Here is a 17008-nt window from a genome sequence, read left to right as displayed (position 1 = left end):
AGTTTTGCTACCATGGGTTGGGGTTTAAGGACTCTCTAGTCCTGACTCAAATCCATTTGTGGGCAAATTTTGTGTAAACCCTGTCCATCTTTTGCCCACGACACCATGAAAAATTAGGACAGTCCCATCAAATTTGAGACAGTTGTTATGTATGTATTAGATGAGCACAATGGTAGACGTCAGTATTATTAATGGTATAGGACTATTGATGAATAAAGCCTATCTGTCAGCTCAATATACTCTTCTTAGTAAGGGTAACATATTACAGCTAGGCTACAGCTAAGGTATCCAAAATGGCACAAAAATGTGCCACTTGATAAATATAAGCCATCCAAAAATTTCGAGGACTCATAGTCATGATGAGTCCAGTTTATTCATGTGGAGGACGCTCTCAGCTTAAGAGACAGTGGAGATGGGCAGAAGTCTGTTGTCAAGAATTCACTGGACACCGATGGGTCTATTTTATTCTTTCATTAGCCAAAATGGTCAATATTTTTGTATTGTTTTGAAGTACAAAATTTGGTGATAATATGCTCTAACATAGGGAAGCATATTCAAACTAGCTCTATTAATTAAAGGGGGTTTCCAGTTTCAGAAAATCCCTTCTCCCACCCCTACTGCAGTTTAAAGAAAACAAACAAAACTTGGCTGTATTTACCCTCCCCAGGTCCAGCCCTGAGCCTCATCTGCAGCTCCCATTGTTTGTAATTGTTAATGGCATAACGTTGACAGCGCTGCAGCCAATAACGGAGCTCAACACGCTGGCTGAGTTGACAACAGCAGCTGCAAAGCTCATCGATTGGCTGCAGCGCTGTTGATGTGAGGTCAACACTGCAGACAATTACAGAAACCGGGAGCAGTAACGGAGACAAACTGCAGCAGGGAGACATGGATTGGGGAGAACAGCAGCATTTACACCTGGGGAAAAATTACATATTTATGGCAGGTGACAGGTTCTCTTTAGTCACCTATTGACTTGTTATAGAAAAAGAATGATGTATTCCGCATGGTGCACTTTTTTTATGGTGCATAAAAGGTATGTTGACTCATACTGTCTCAACTGTTGCCAAAAGGACTCTTTTGTGGCATACTGGCAGGACTCATTTTAATTTGAGGATTAGACCGAGATCTATTCAATCATGTATTGCAGTTTCTATTGTGAAATCTGGTGACAGATCTGTTATGAAAATTTAAGGGGGTAGGGCGATATTTAAAAAAAAAATATGGCGGCTTCAAAAGACAGCTCCACACGTATCCATAGGTTTTGCATGGTATTACACCTCAAACTCATTCACTTCAATAAAGCCGAGCTGCAATACCAGACACAACCAATAGACTTTAGGGGTGCTGTTTCTGGGGAAAAAAAAAGAAGCCATATTTTTCTAATCTTGGACCATGCCTTTAATATGTTGTATTGAGATCCTACTTGGATTAGATTATATACATGGAGTTTTTTAAGGAGTTTTTGAATGGATCCTCTCCAAAATAATCTTCAAAAACTCTTGGGAAACTATTCCAATTCATTTTTTTAGGAGGAAATCCAATCTTGTTTTTGAGCATTTTGCTTCTGGAAAAGGTTTTGAAAAACAGCTGGTGGAAAAAAAGTCCACTTCTATGAAATGGATCCTGAAGAAACTTCTCTAAACTAAGTACTGTCCAATCAAAAGCCTGCAAAGAACAATACAGCAAAATAAAAAAAACGCTTTCAAAACTATGCAAAAAAAGGAAAACAAAAACTCCTTCAAAAATAATTTCAAAATGCTCCAAAATACATCTGGACAGCTCTATAGCTTTCACATTGACTTGTAAAGTACAGAGCTTCTTTTGAGCGGAAAATGTCAATTCTTTTAACCACTTTGCGTTTTTAGAATCCTGAAGACATTAAAAAACCTGAACATGTGAACGGCAAGTAATTTTTACATAGAAATGCTTATGTTCATTTGTTGGTAAAAAGACGTGTTGTGCACATATCCAAAAAGGGAGGGTTGTTCGGAAGCAGCTTCTGCTTGAAATTTTTTTTTATTTTTGAACAAAGCCTAATTTTTGACTTTCTTCCAGTTCTTTAAGAGTAATTATGAGATCCTTTACCAGTATCATATCACCACGCGTGTGGGCGCCTTTAGGCGCATGCCATTTTTTTGGCTTCAGTAAGATTATCTTCTTATCGACACCCGCCTTTCTGTATGTGATATATCCTATAGCACAGGTGCTCGCTCTCTTCAGTTCTTCATCTTCCATGCCCTCAAGCATCAACTGAACTAGTTTTAACACAAGTGTTTAAACTTTGCTTTTACAACCATACAACCATTTAATACCTCCACATCAAACACATACTTTAACCCAGTGCTGCTCATCGACTACTACGCCGGTGCCTGTGATAGTTATCCTCTTATTGTCCTTGACCAACCACATAATTAACAGCAAGTTCTACCGCTGCGCTATGTAATACGGTCATAGGACATGGCAACTTCTTAAAAGAAATGTGTACTTCTAAGGACGGTTGTGACTTACTATACATGGGTTAAATATCTCCGAGGTACAGTACATACTTATTATACAGGCCAGCATTCCTGTTTTTATCATATGTAGATTTTTACTGATTGCATGCAAACCTGCAGGTGTGTCTGCACGGGGCGCGGTCGCGTCAGGAGAACATTGCTACATTTCTGTGTGTGCTCCGATACATGGAACAGGTAAATAGACCAGAGCAGGATATCCATTGGACAGAGTCACGGCAGATACTACAGAGTATACGGTCACCGGACACCAGATCTTCTCAGGTAAGACAAAAATTTTTCTTTTTCTTCAAAATGGAACCGATTTTTTTAGGGAATCTGGGTGCAATGCGGCAGATTTACTATTTCTCCGCTTGCTAATTCTACATCGAGGTTCTTGAAAATGGAGAAATGTATTTATTTGGCACATAGCAGTATATTCATTTAGATCGTCTGTGAATTTGCCAGATTTTGGCACAATTTGATCACATGTCCGAATGGATATTCCATTTTTAGAACAGACAGACGGAGTAAGTGATCCGTTACATCAGGACGCAGAGGGGCCTCATTAATTGGGGTCAGTTTGGTTTCGAAAGATTCCGGAACTTTTTCTATTGTTCTATTGTTCTAAAATATGGAACCCAGAGGGACCCTATAATAATCAATGGGACCCTTCTGCTTGCGTTCACATAATTGTTGCAACGGATCACTTACCCCTTTCATCTCTTTTAGCGTTAGACTAATTAGCTGGTATTGTTTGGACAAAAATTTTGCACCACAGTAATTGTAAATTATCATTAGTCGAAGAGCCATAAGCCATCCAGTTGCAGTACCTAAAATTTAGTGCCCTTCACCAATAACCATACATTTTCTTATAGACCTTGTGCACACAGTGTTCTTGCAGCAATAAACTTTTTAAATATAAAACCACAGGGCTCTTGAAGGGTTCATGGAAAAATTCATTGAAGAAATGCAAGATAAAAGTAGATTACAATTGATGATCTTCAGAGTTGTTTTAACACGTTTATGGGACCAGTGCAATTTTTCCCTTATTTTTCCATCCTTTTTCCTTTCCCTTAAAGGTGACCACCATATACTTGCATAGTCTACATAATAAACTGAAGCTGCTTTAGCAATTCCGCAGACTTCAAAGCTGAAATCTGTTTTTATGTGTATTTTGTGTGTTCTAGGACATGTAGTTTTTACTGTTCTTTACATTATGCAATAATATGCAATAGGAAAAACTAACCAAAACCAACATTAGCTAAGCTGTGAAAGGCGAGTTTTTCAAAGAGCTCATGCAAAATGAATAAAAAAGAAATCAAAATCAATTCAATATTTGGTGACAGCCCTTTGCCTTTGACACATCATCATTTTTAAGCACATTTGTACACAGTTTTTGAAGGAACTCGACAGGAAGGTTGTTCCAAACATCTTGGAGAACTAACCGCAGATCTTCTATGGATGTTGCTTGTGCAAATCCTTCTGTCTCTTCATGTGATCCCAGACAGACTTGATGATGTTATGATCAGGGCTCTGTGGGGGCCATATCATCACTTCCAGGACTCCTTGTTCTTTTTTTTTTGCTGAAGATAGTTATAAATGACATTAATTGTATATTTGGTGTCAAAATAAATTTGGATTAAATCAGATGCCTCCCTGATGGTGTTAAATGATGGACAAGTACGGGCCTGTATTTCTCATCATTGAGGACACCATTAATCCTCAACAACTCCATTTGCATGTGAAAGCTCTATTATGCAAAGCAGAAGCCACATATCAATACATTCCAAAAACACTGGACCAAAGCTAATTTAAAATTGACTAAGGCAAAATTGAAAACTGTTCTGTGAACTGAAGAGGAGAGGGACCATCTCTGCATCTCTGATGGTATGGGGCTACATTAGTGCCTATGGTATGAGCAGCTTACAAATCTTTAAAGGTGCTATCAATGCATTATATAGAGATTTTAAACAACATATGCTCCATCCAGACAATGTCTATTTCAGGGAAGGCCTGGTATATTTCAGCAAGACAATTCTTAAACCACATACTGCATCCATCACAACGGTATGGCTTTGCAGAAGAAGACTAAGGTGATGAATTGACCACCTTCAGTCCAGATCTTTCAGCAATACAAAACATTTGGCGCACTATGAATAAAAAAAATCGGCAAAAAAGACCCCGAATTGTGGAGCAGCGAGAATCCTACATCAGACAAGAATGAGACAACATTCCTCTCCTAAAACTTCAGCAATTGTCTCCTCACTTCTCAGGTGAGGAGAAAGAAGGTGTTGGAAAAAGAAGAGCCGAATGCTACACAATGGTAGACATGACACTGACCCAACTGTGTTTCTGCCATCAATTTCTGACTTAATTTTTCAAATAAAATGGTAAAAAATGCCTAATGTTCACCTTCTGATCTCTGTTCTATGCTGTTGTGAATAAAATATTCACAATAAAAATAAATAAATAATAAAATAAGGGATTTTCAGATCATTGTATTTTTGTTTTCTATACATTTTACACATTTTTGGAAGTGGGGTAATTGTAATTCACATTTTGACTTCTCAGTTCCGATTACCTGCTGCCATTTATCTGCACCGCACATCCTTCTTTCCAAGTCAAAGGTATGGGTTTTTGGTCACAATTCTTCCATGAAGATCACTTCTGCCAGACGTCTCCAGACAGTGGACAGATGTAGCTGGGTCCCACTGGTTACCTACAGTTCTGAATTGATGGCACTGCTGTACATCTTCAGATTTCAAAAGGAAGTAAGCATGATATGTATTCCATCTGGTGCACTAAGTGTCCTTGAGCAACTATATGCGCCTTCGGTCGTCAACATTGCCCATTTATTGGTGCATCTTCAAAAGAGCTTGAACAGCACATTTTGAAACCCCACTTTGCTTTGAAATCTTTGCCTGGGAGAAACCTTGCTGATGCAGAATAACTACCTTGTGTCTTGTTTCTGTGCTTAATCTTGCAATGGTGTATGGCCATTGACATGAAACTGTCTTCTAGAACCTCACCTTTGTAGCAGTTTGGCTGTTCCTCACCCAGCTTTAAGCCTCCTACACGTTTCTCTTTAAATTAATCATTGTGTTTCAAACTACATATGAAAATAATGATCATTATCACCTGTTTGTGATAATTGGTTACTTACTTACACACCTGACTATAATCCTAAAAAAAACTGATTTTGTGCACCTGTACTTAGAAGTATTGATGCTGTTCTGAAGACAAAAGGTGGTCCCACTAAATATTAATTAGATTTAGATTTTATTTTTGTTCATACACTTATATTAAACTATTAACACTTCTATTTTTCCAGAATTCTTACTATGAAACATTTTTTTCACACCTGCCTAAAACTTTTGCTCAGTACTGTATGTTAAACATTTTATATAGATCACAACTTTGGTGTTAAAGAGTGACCAAAAACCACACTTTCGAGTATAAAAACTCATAGAGAAGAAGGATTTATCAATGTCTGCATTTAAATTTTCTGGAATAGAAAAGTTGAAAATTTTTGATCAGGCCATGTTTACGCAAAAAAAAAAATGTTTTTTTTTTTTTGCTGTTTTCCACTTCATAACTTACAAAGTTGGTGAGGGTTAACAGGAGATTTACTCCACTAATTCTATTTTCTGACCCATGAACACAATTTTTTTGGGGTACATTTCATATTTTATAGCATGTTTGTCACGACTCTGTTGTCGTGTGTCCCGGGGGCCAGGGGTTCCTATCCTGTCCCTAATGCTAGGGGCTCTGTTCCCTGGATTACTTCTGAAGGTGAAGACGCCAGGGCCACGTACCTTGTCTGAGCTCCTCAATCTGTCCTCAGTCTGTTCCCCTCCCCCAAGGAAGAGGGGAGTAGAAGTGTATGACAGTACACAAACCACACTTACAAGGTAATATAAACAGGGCTAAAGGAAAATACCAATCATACAAATATATGCACACAAACAACAGAGGTAACACAGGGAAGTGGAAGATGGGAAACAAACCAAAATATGAGAAGAATAGTATTAACACGCAACCTAAACCACACAACAGTCTAAGCTGAAATCCACCAAACTCCTTCTCAAATAACCACTTTCCACCACACTCCTAGAACCATGCAGCATAAGCAAGCTCCGGCAATCATAGCCTGCCAAAGCCCAGTATATATAGGAGCAGGGAGTGGCTAACACTGGACAGCTGAGAGCCTAAACTCAGGTAAGCTTCCAGGAGCTCACAACTGAGCAGATTAAGCCTTGCACTGCTAAAAGAAACTTGCACCAATGATGACTTTCCTCCATGGCGTTCAAGACTCTTCTTCTTTGTTGTCACAGTATGTTTCCACCATAACACTCTGTTCTATCTATTGCATTTTTAATAAACCTCTTGCAAGCTCCGACAGGGCCATTGATGGGCCATGGGTGCGGTTGGAAATTGGCAAGTGGCCTCTGGTCACACCTGAGCTTCTTAACAAGAATATATCATGAAAAGCACAATCAGGGCTGAAACGCTGCACTGCGACACAAATCTACACTCAGAAAATAATTTCCTTTTCTTATCAGGAGCCTTTTGTTATATCGCTGACTAATGAGATGGGCTTCTGAATTATTTGTCAATTTCCATGGAAACTATACCAGCACGAAGGGAACAAATAATATCACTTATCAAGTTCTTGAACAGAACAAGATCTTCATTTTCAGCACATTGATATTTCACATAATATACCCAGAAGCCATAATAGACTCACGTATTGTTGCATGTGTTCACCTTTTAAGAACCTTTTATCACCCATCTTATTTCCCCTATAATAGTATGATTTGCAAGTTCACAATGCTATATATCAATGTCTCACTACAAACTATTAGAAATGTTATTCAGATACTCGGCTGGGACGTGTCAGGGTCCACGACACTTGGATGATCCACTCTGCCCAGGTTTCAGTTAGCTGAATTTTACATATGTACGGCAAATGTGTGCACTGTGTTTATACAGCGGGCTGAGGAGTTGAGCCTGCCCCATACAGCACAGATGTCGGCTGTGTCATACAACTGGCACCCGAGTATAACTGATGCGAGCTAGCTCAGATCACAGCAGTTTAGCCTCTTGATTGCAGGTAGTAACCATAGCTGTGGCATTTAAAGAAGTTGTACACTACTACACTACTTGGACAACTCCTTCACGTACCCCACGCTTGGCTCCGATAAAATAAAAAAGCTTATACTCACCTCCTGTACTGGCGCCATTCCCACGGTGTCGGCACGCACTCTCCCCGGGGTGCCCATGCTGCTGTTGTGACACATGAGCATGGCGCCCAATCAGCGCTGGTGTCACGGTCTCTGACTAGCCCGGGTGATGGGGACGACTCGGTACCCGGGCCTTTTGCCTGACCTTGGGGATGTCGCGGTGGTCGGCTCCCGGGCCCGTACTCTGGGGTCAGCTTTTAAAAGGGTGGTTTGTTAATTATAAGAAAGTTTGTGACGCCACCTGTGGTTTCTGTTGAGAATCACCAGCGCTGCGGCAGTCCGCTGAGGCCGGTGATAAGGCAGCTCGATGGTATAGCTCCCCACAGGTGGAGCTAGGCATCAGGGCAGCGTATGGAGAGGGGGATGCAGGACAGGCGAGACCCAGCCGGGTCAGAGCAAGAACAGGGATACGATAGTCACTTCAGTATCTTTCACTGGTGGAAATTCAGGCACATCCCGGAGCACTGTAGGGTGAAGGGTGCATATCAGAATCCTCCCCAATGAGCGGGTGTAGGGCCTCCTGTTTCTTGCCTCTGCGTAGTAAGTTTCTGACCTGCCTGAAGCTAAGCCTAACTTTGTCTCTGTCCTGCAACGGCTGACGTTGTGGTAGGGCCTTCTCTTGGAGTGCACGCTCCCAGCTTACGGGGCCTATGTGTCTCCTGGCACTGTTACGTATCAGCTTTCTGGTGATCCTGGGACCTGTAGTTCTCCAGGGATTCCGGTTATGCCTTACTGGGTCGTAGAGATCCCGGTACGCTCGGACCCGGTGTCCGGTAAACTTTTCGGGGTGAGCTGGGTAAGCTCCTCTGCCCCCACTGCTACTAACTCCTCTAGCCTTCGGCCTACTCGGGCCCTCACTAGGCTACTCACACTAACGGCAGCTTGCCGCTCTTCACTTACTTGAGCTCCTAAGTCTAGACTGGGCTTCAGGACCGCTGGAGGCCTAGCTTGCCTCACACAGCAACCCTCGTGCATCTCCGCACACACAGCTCTTCACTCACTGTGCACTCCAGACTAACTCTAGACTCTGACCGAACTGCCTAGCTCCACCTTCCCTATTTATATCCCTAACGGGCTCCCTCTGGTGGTCTGAGGTGGTAAGGTGGAGATGTGTGAATGCTTATGGGGGCCTCTTGTGGGGGATTCCATTAATGCACACTTCTAGGATCTTTGGTACCAAGCGCAGCTGGGCGCCACATCTCCGCCATCGGACAAATTGAACATGAAGAGGAAGTCAGAGATCTGCTGCAGCCCAGACTTCCTCTTCATGTTCGATTTGTCCGAAGGCGTGGACAGTGATGCCCAGCGCTGACTGGGCGCCGGGCACCACGTGTCACAATAACAGCATGGGAGCTCAGGGACCGCGAGTGCCGACACTGCGGGAATGGTGCCAGCGCGGGAGGATTTTTTATTTTATCAGGGAAAAACATTTGGACCAAAAAGGGGTTGTCCTAATAGTGGACAACCCCTATAAGAGGTTGGAAATGGAGGAAGGTTTTCTTGACTTCCATCAGCCATCCTGCATCAGGATTGTGGGGAGCACAGCCAAAAAATGCCCCTGTGTCTGCAATGTTTGTACACCAATCAAGCTCAGTCTCTGGCTGGGCTTCTTAGGAGATAGGTAATATTACAATGCACTTCAATATAACAGTGCTGCAGTCTATTGTACAAGTGATCCCTGGTGGTAGTCCCCTAGTTGGACCTATGAAAAAAAAACTAAAATAAAATGAAAAATATTTTTAAAAATGATAAATATTCATATCATCCCTTTTTTTCCAGAATCTAAACTAAATCTAAAAAATAAAGAAAAATGTACATGCATGCGTAAATATCCAATTTAATAAAATATCATAACTTTTATCCAATATGGTGAATGTCGAAATGAAGAAAAATTGCTGTATTTCAATACATAGGACATAAAATGTTTTGCCATAGACATTCATACCTAACATATGTCATATTTCTTTGCAGGGCGGACTGCCGTGTATGCAAGCATAATACTCTTCAATCATGGAGAAAGTGATCCTAGTCCTTTTTCTCTATGGTCTTGTGGGTTTATTGGTCCATGAATCGTCTTCAAAGCACTCTAATCATTTGGGAGATATCAGGAGGCCTCTTCCCGTGGGACAAAGAGTGGATGGATTTCTACCCTTGGACCACCCAGTCAGGTAAGCATTCGCTTATATACTCTTGTCTAGGGTTGTAAGATGAGTCAGTAAATGCCAGACACAAGGTAAATGGTATCATAATAATTATTCCAGACAGATGATGTCAAATGTTTGCCAAGTCTAGAAATTAAGCACCCTCATAGTCCCCCTATCACAATTATACTCTATAACATTAATGGACTTTATTTTCATTACAAGACCAGATTATAACAAAGATGTATGTTCACATTTGGCATCTGGTGCCATCTGTATTGCACTGTGCTTCATTTCCATGATATGTGGTAATGAGGTGCATTGCTTTTGACATGCAATGAATTTCTATGGAAATTCCATTGCTCTTGTGATTGAGAGGAAAGTGGGTAGGTCGGTGGTCTAACTTTAAATAGACTGTCCGGTTATAACAGGTATGATAGGTGATAACGCTGGGACCGTCACGGAGCGGCAAAATGGGTGTCATGCGTCTAGGTTCGAACCCTTGAGCCTGTGCATTGTCTTTGAGCCGAGTCCTCATGATATCATTGAAGTAGACTTGGAGGAGGACAAGGAGTATGAGGTGGAACGAGTTATGGGTTTCAGACATGTCAGATGCTGACTACAATATCTTGTTAAATGCAAAGGTTTCGGTCTGGAATATAAGTCCTGGGTTAATGCAGAAGATTTGCAAGCGTATCACCTAGTGAGAAAATTCTGTCAGCGGTTTGGTTATCAGTGGGTCCTGTAGCCGCTCGTAGAAGGGGAGGTACTGTCATGCTTCAGGATTCAAACTCTTGAGCCTGTGCTTGGCTTCTCTATCCGCTGAGCCACAGCAATTACACCTTTTCTCTGGTAGCTTAATGTCTGTTATCCTTGCTTTAGTCTTTTTAAGGTAACAGGTGTTTTCATTTATTCATTTGTCTGCCCTATCACCTTTCGGGGGCAGCTATATATACTTTCCCCCTGCTGGTATTTCCTGCTGGTGATATTCTCATTTGGATGTCCAGCAATACTGCAGTAGTTTAAGCCAAGTTTAAGCCAATCAGTGAAAGACCAGCTAGGGTTTATCCCTCTACTGATTATGCTTTTCACCCTGCACCTATCTTCCGTTTCTTGTTTAGGAAGTAGGCGGCATATTCTCTAGCAGTATATACCTTATCTTTTAATTTTGTATTTCGTGGTTTGTTTTACTCACTCTGGGATCTCTTTCTATCTCAGCACTCCTTCCGTTGTGTAGATAATTTGCACTCTGCTCTGCTTCCTTGGGAGGAATGTGAAGCACTCGACGGCCTTTCAGGCAGCATAGGTTCGAGCTGCCTTTGTTTAGTCTGTTGTTAGGGCTATTCCAGCCCAAGTAGGAACCACTGGAGACTGCAGGGTCTGTACAGGAACCGTCTGGGCCAGTTGTAGTTTTTTAGTATTTTACCTATTTTCCCGAGAGAAGTGTTACACAATCATAACAATTGGGAACTTTTATCCCTATTGGGATGAAGTAGTAATGCACTCCATTCATTCCCTATGAAGCTGCTGAGCGCAGCTTTATTCAGCAGCCACATAGAGAATAAATGGAGTGGTGGTCCGGCACCCGATATTCTGCCACATTTTGTAATGTCGTCGAGGATAAAATTCCCTGATCGGGAGATCAGTGCAGGCCCCGACGGTCACACACCCACCAATCAGCATTTTATCATCTATACAAGGCTAGGTGACCATCATTTGTTTTCACTAGACAAGCTCCTGGCCCCCATTGCTAAATCTGTAACAGCGTCCCCACCTACAGTGTGCTATTTATAATACTGGTGTCATCTTAACGTGCTTTTATTGCCATCTTTGTTCCCCCTAAAGCTACACCTCAGGGTGGATCTTTAATAATAATGAAGTTGGTAATACGATATCATTATACTCCTATAATCCCATGTCATAATTAAAGGGAACTTTTCAAGTCCCATAAGTGTTCAAAACCCCTACTGTAGCAGTGCTTATGCCAAACCCTGTATTCTTGTTATAACTTTTAAGTGCTAAAGTCCCCGTGCCGCCATGGTCTAAAAAATGAAGTTTCTGCAAATTTGCAATGCTGTATATGTCAATAAGGCAGGACTAGTCTGATAGGGGGCAAAATACTCCTGCCTTGGATCGTCTAATCATGCCTCCCTGGGATTGATTGACAGCCTTGATGCAATCCTCATCTTGGTAGAACGGCTGGAAATATTGCACATGCAATTTGCCTTTAGTCCTACTATACCTGGCAGTGCATCCAGGCTGTCAATCACATCGCGGCCAGGTCAATACTGCATGTCTGCTGCAGAGGAGCCTGGCGCACTGCCTCTTCCTAACAGCATCCATGGCTCCTCTTGATTTGCTAATGTCATTTGTGTGTCAACAATGACGTTACGCCAGGCCAGCTAATCAAAAGAGGATCCGCGAATGCCATCAAGTAATAGGCATTTTGCAGGGCTACCGTGAATCGACCTTGAAATAATTACCTAGCCATTGGAATAGATTTCAAATCAATTCTCTCATTTTAGTGGAAATCGTGTAATGATTCATTTTCCCCTGTGGTGGCGCTGTTAGAAAATTAATCACTTGCCGCAATAAAATTTCGTAGGCCAGAGGAGAAATTGTTCCCAGAAACCAGTTTGAAAATTGGTATTGTGTATGACGCGCCCCCTGGGCCATGGGGATACCCGGAGCAGGGCCAGTAGATGCTGGGGGTTGTAGTCACCGTGGCGGTGACCTGGTCCGTGACCCAGGTGGTCAATCCAAGGCGTATTATATGTATATAGGTTATAATGTCCGACTACGCCACCTGTGGAATGCGGTTATTGGGAACCGCCGCTGAGGAGCAGTCTGCTGAAGCTGGTGGTATGTGCAGCAAGGTGATGTGACTCCCCACAGGAAGAGTGTAGCTTCAGGGCAGCGTGTAAGGATGATGATGGTGGTAGTACAGGGTAGCAGTGATAACAACACAGAGTCTTTGCGGTGCAGTCCCAGAGTCTTTACTGTTGGTAATCATATAGGCCCCAACGGGAGTACTGGCTAGTGATGAAGGCCTGGTCAGTCTGGGAGCAATCCTAGAGTCCTCCTGGTCAGGTAGAGTTGTAGGCCTGCCGTTCTGACTGTACTCTTTAGCTATCCCGCTTATAGTCGTGTTGTAGCCCACGTCCCTGAGTGTAACGTGCTGTGCTCACCCGTATGGCTGGCGACTCGGCCCCTATGTATTCCTCGCTCCTCTGTGGCGGTACTGGTCCTTTCGTGTGGCTGAGCCTCCGGGCTTCTGATTGGCCAGGAGACCTGCAATCTCCTGCCTTGCGGTATCTGCTGCTGGGTATACAATCCCCACAGCCTCGGACTCCGGTGTCCGGTCCTCTGTGTGAACAATCCAGGACGAGCTATCTCCAGCTCCAGTCCCTGGCTTCTTACTCCTGTGTCCTCAACTCGACTACAGGCCCTGTTATAAGCTAACCCAGCCTCCAGGTCCAGTTATAAATGGCAGGATCCTCCCCTTTCTGGCTTGGGGCAGGAGGTGTTGCATGTAGTGTGTTCCCTGACCAGGAAACCACCGTTTTGCTCCCAGACATGGTATTACTACCACTGTGACAACCAGACCCTCGGGGGTGCCACATTCCCCCCTAGTAAATTTCAGTACTCCGGGACTGAGCATATTTTGCAAAAATACAACAGGTAACAACAATACATTAACATATTTACAACCATTAGAGTCTTTAGAGGTCACGGTATCATCCGCAACCAGGTGTCCATTTCACTGAAACAAGGTGCAATCTGAGGGACCCGTCCCAAACCCTCAACGTAGGCCCTGGGGTGGCTACAGGGCATTGATGATCCGGAGTTGGACCACGTCTTCAGCCACCTCCACGGGTTTTTGTTCAGTGGTCTGCTGAAAAGGGGCACTTTACAGGTGCAACTATTTACAAGGTAAGTTTTTGGTTACTCATCGTCCATAACCTGAAAGTCTTTGAAACCTGTCGAGTAACTGGGAAAACATGGTTAACACACACATAAAACAATTCAACATTACAGTTATAGTTACATTTAGATTTTCCAACGAGCAGGAATTTGACCTCTGGTGCTTCTGGTAGACCTGCGTAACACACTGTCTGTCTGTGTTCTACCTTGATCCCCTGTATTTACCCCTGGTGTGGTGGGCTCAATGTTCACCTCACTACAGGTGTTTGGAGGTGTCTCTGGTAGGTTGGGCAGCTTCCTACGGATCCTTTGGCTTACCGTGGGTACGACAGGCTCGCTACTAGCAGAGGGTAGATTCTCCTGGTCTGCTGATGAGGAATCTTCTGTCTCCGGGGCCAACTGTTCTTCCAACTCTACTGGGACTTCTGCAGCTTCCTGAGGAGCTGGCTGGAGGAATGTAAGGACTGGTAAAACAATGGCGTTATTCACTTGTGTCCATGACCGTGGAAATTCTCCGAGTACCGTGCTGACCATTTCTTCCACTTCCTCTGCGGGTTGAGGGATATCCTGGTCTTCTTCAGCATGCTGCAGCTGCTCGGGACATTTCTTCAGGTGGTCTCTGGATACTGTGGCTGTTGTTTCCCCTCCGTCTTACTTATGAGGTACACCTTGGTGTTATCATGACTTGATGGTAGAATGGTGTACGGCTCTTTTTCCCACTGGTCATCCAATTTATGGAGCCGCCTTTTCCTCTTTAGGACTTGCTCTCCAGGTGACAAGGGGGCAGCAGGTGCATGTTGATTGTAAGTCTTCTCTTGCCTTTCTCTTGCTTGGGACAGACTTCTTTCAACCCTTTCCTGTACCTTGCGGTATTGCTGCTGCCGCTCAGTATCCCAATCTGCGTCTGGTGAGGCGTACTCTGGTTTCAGAACTCCCATATCCAGGTCGATGGGCAGCTTACCAGGTCTTGCCCTCATCAGGTAAGCAGGTGTGCAATTGGTGGAATTCACTGGGATATGATTGTAGAGATCTACCAGGTCTGGCAACTTTTCTGGCCACAGGCTGTGTTCCTCCAGGGGCAACGTCTTCAGTAGGTCTATCACCACCTGGTTCATCTTTTCACACATCCCGTTGGTCTGGGGGTGATAAGGCGTTGTCCGGATCTTCTTGCAGCCATACAGGTTGCAGAATTCCTGGAATACCTCCGCTTCGAAGGCCGGACCTTGGTCAGTTAGCACACGTTCTGGGTAACCATGCGGGCGGCAGAAGTGCTGTTGGAAAGCTCTGGCTGCTGTCTGAGCTGTTTGGTCCTTGACTGGCACTACTACCAGGAACCGGGAGTAGTGGTCTACGATGGTGAGAGCGTAAACATAGCCTGACCTGCTTGGGGTTAGCTTCACATGGTCCAGGGCTACCAGCTCGAGCGGCTGCTTGGTGATGATGGGTTGCAGGGGAGCCCTCTGGCTGTCACGGTCATTTCTTCTCAGGTTGCAGGGTCCGCATTCTCGACACCACCTCTCGATGGCTGTCCTCATGCCAACCCAATAGAACCGTTCACGTAGCAGGACTTCCAGCTTCTTCCACCCAAAATGTCCCGCTCCATCATGGTACGCTTCCAGGACCATAGACGCATCGCGCCTCGGGACTACCACCTGCCAGACCAGCTCATGTGTCCGGGAGTTGACAGTTCTTCGACACAGCTTCCCTTCATAGATGAACAGCTTACTCTTTTCTTTCCACAGCTGTTTGGTCTCTTCAGGAGCATCTGAATCAGGGTATAAGTCCGCTTGTGTCAGCAACTCTTTGACTAGGCGGACAGCCGGGTCACTGTATTGCGTTTCTGCCCATCCGTGGTGTGGCAATGGATTGAATGTTGTCTCCCTGTTGGCAGGGCACCTGTTCTTCACACAATGGGAGCACTGCTTTATTCCATGGCGGTGGAAAGCGGGGATCTCTATCTCTTCCAATTCTTCTGGGTCTTCTCCCCTGTCTGGCAAGTTAGGCATTCTGGACAGCGCATCTGCGTTTGCATTCTTGTGCCCAGCCCGGTACTTGATGGTGAATTCGTAATTAGACAGTCGGGCCATCCATCTTTGTTCCAGGGCACCAAGTTTTGCAGTGTCCAGGTGTGTCTGCGGGTTATTATCCGTGAAGACGGTGAATTTGGAGGAGGCGAGATAAGGCTTGAAGCGCTCTGTCACGGCCCAGACTACGGCGAGGAACTCCAACTTGAAGGAGCTGTAGTTTTCTGGGTTCCTTTCTGTGGGCCGGAGCTTCCTGCTGGCGTAGGCCATTACCCTTTCTCTGCCTTGTTGGATCTGGGACAGCACCGCTCCCAGTCCCACGTTGCTAGCGTCCGTGTGAAGGATGAAGGGCTGTCCATAATCAGGGTAGGCCAGGACCTCGCCTCCTGTGAGAGCCATCTTCAGCCTGGTGAAGGACTCATCTTCCAGCTTGTCCCATTTGAATGGTGGTTTCTGGTTCTTGGCCTTTCTGGACTTGCCTATCAGGAGGTCCTGCATAGGTGCCGCCATCTTGGTGAAGCCTGGTATAAACCTTTGGTAGTAGCCTACCAACCCGAGGAACTGCCGCACTTCTTTAATGGTAGAAGGTCTCGGCCAGTCCTTGATTACGGTGATCTTGTCGGGGTCTGGTGCTACACCGTCAGCGCTTACCACATGTCCTAAGTACTGTACTTTGAGCTTCAGCAGGTGGCACTTTGATGGCTTCACCTTCAGGCCAAAGCCAGCCAGGGCTTCAAACACTTCCGCCAGGTGCTACAGATGATCCTCATATGTCTTGGAGTATACTATGACATCATCCAGGTACAGGAGGACTGTCTCAAAATTCTTATGTCCTAGACAGCACTCCATCAACCGCTGGAAGGTTCCTGGGGCGTTGCAGAGCCCGAATGGCATGCAGTTGAACTCGCTGAGGCCCATCGGGGTGGTGAATGCGGTCTTCTCCTTATCCGCCTCTGCTACAGGAACCTGCCAATACCCACTAGTAAGATCCAAAGTAGAGAAATAATTAGCAGATTTTAACGCAGCTAGTGACTCCTCTATCCTGGGTAGCGGGTATGCATCTTTATGAGTTATGCGGTTAATTTGCCTGTAGTCTACACACATTCTCATTGTGCCATCTTTTTTCCTTACAAGAACTAATGGAGCTGCCCAGGGGCTACAACTGTCTCTTATTACCC

The 17008-nt window shown here is 44.3% G+C and overlaps 1 protein-coding gene across 1 annotated transcript in view; it reads left to right on the top strand.

Annotated features, from left to right (window-relative positions):
• Nucleotides 1–2303: 2303 nt before the first annotated feature.
• LOC141164485 (protein NDNF-like) overlaps nucleotides 2304–17008 on the top strand; it is a 33240-nt gene continuing 18535 nt past the window's right edge. The window contains exons 1-3 of the mRNA XM_073649812.1: nucleotides 2304–2536; nucleotides 2619–2780; nucleotides 9713–9909. Coding sequence (XP_073505913.1) covers nucleotides 9752–9909 — 158 coding nt within the window. The 5' untranslated portion in view covers nucleotides 2304–2536; nucleotides 2619–2780; nucleotides 9713–9751. The remainder of the gene's footprint in view (nucleotides 2537–2618; nucleotides 2781–9712; nucleotides 9910–17008) is intronic.

Source organism: Phyllobates terribilis, unplaced genomic scaffold (genome assembly GCF_046119375.1).
Source record: "Phyllobates terribilis strain yellow unplaced genomic scaffold, ASM4611937v1 Scaffold_10__3_contigs__length_209671492, whole genome shotgun sequence".
NCBI classification, from domain to species: Eukaryota; Metazoa; Chordata; class Amphibia; order Anura; family Dendrobatidae; genus Phyllobates; species Phyllobates terribilis.
The sequence above is the reverse complement of the archived record's forward strand: the minus strand, read 5'-3'. Positions and strand labels throughout refer to the sequence as shown.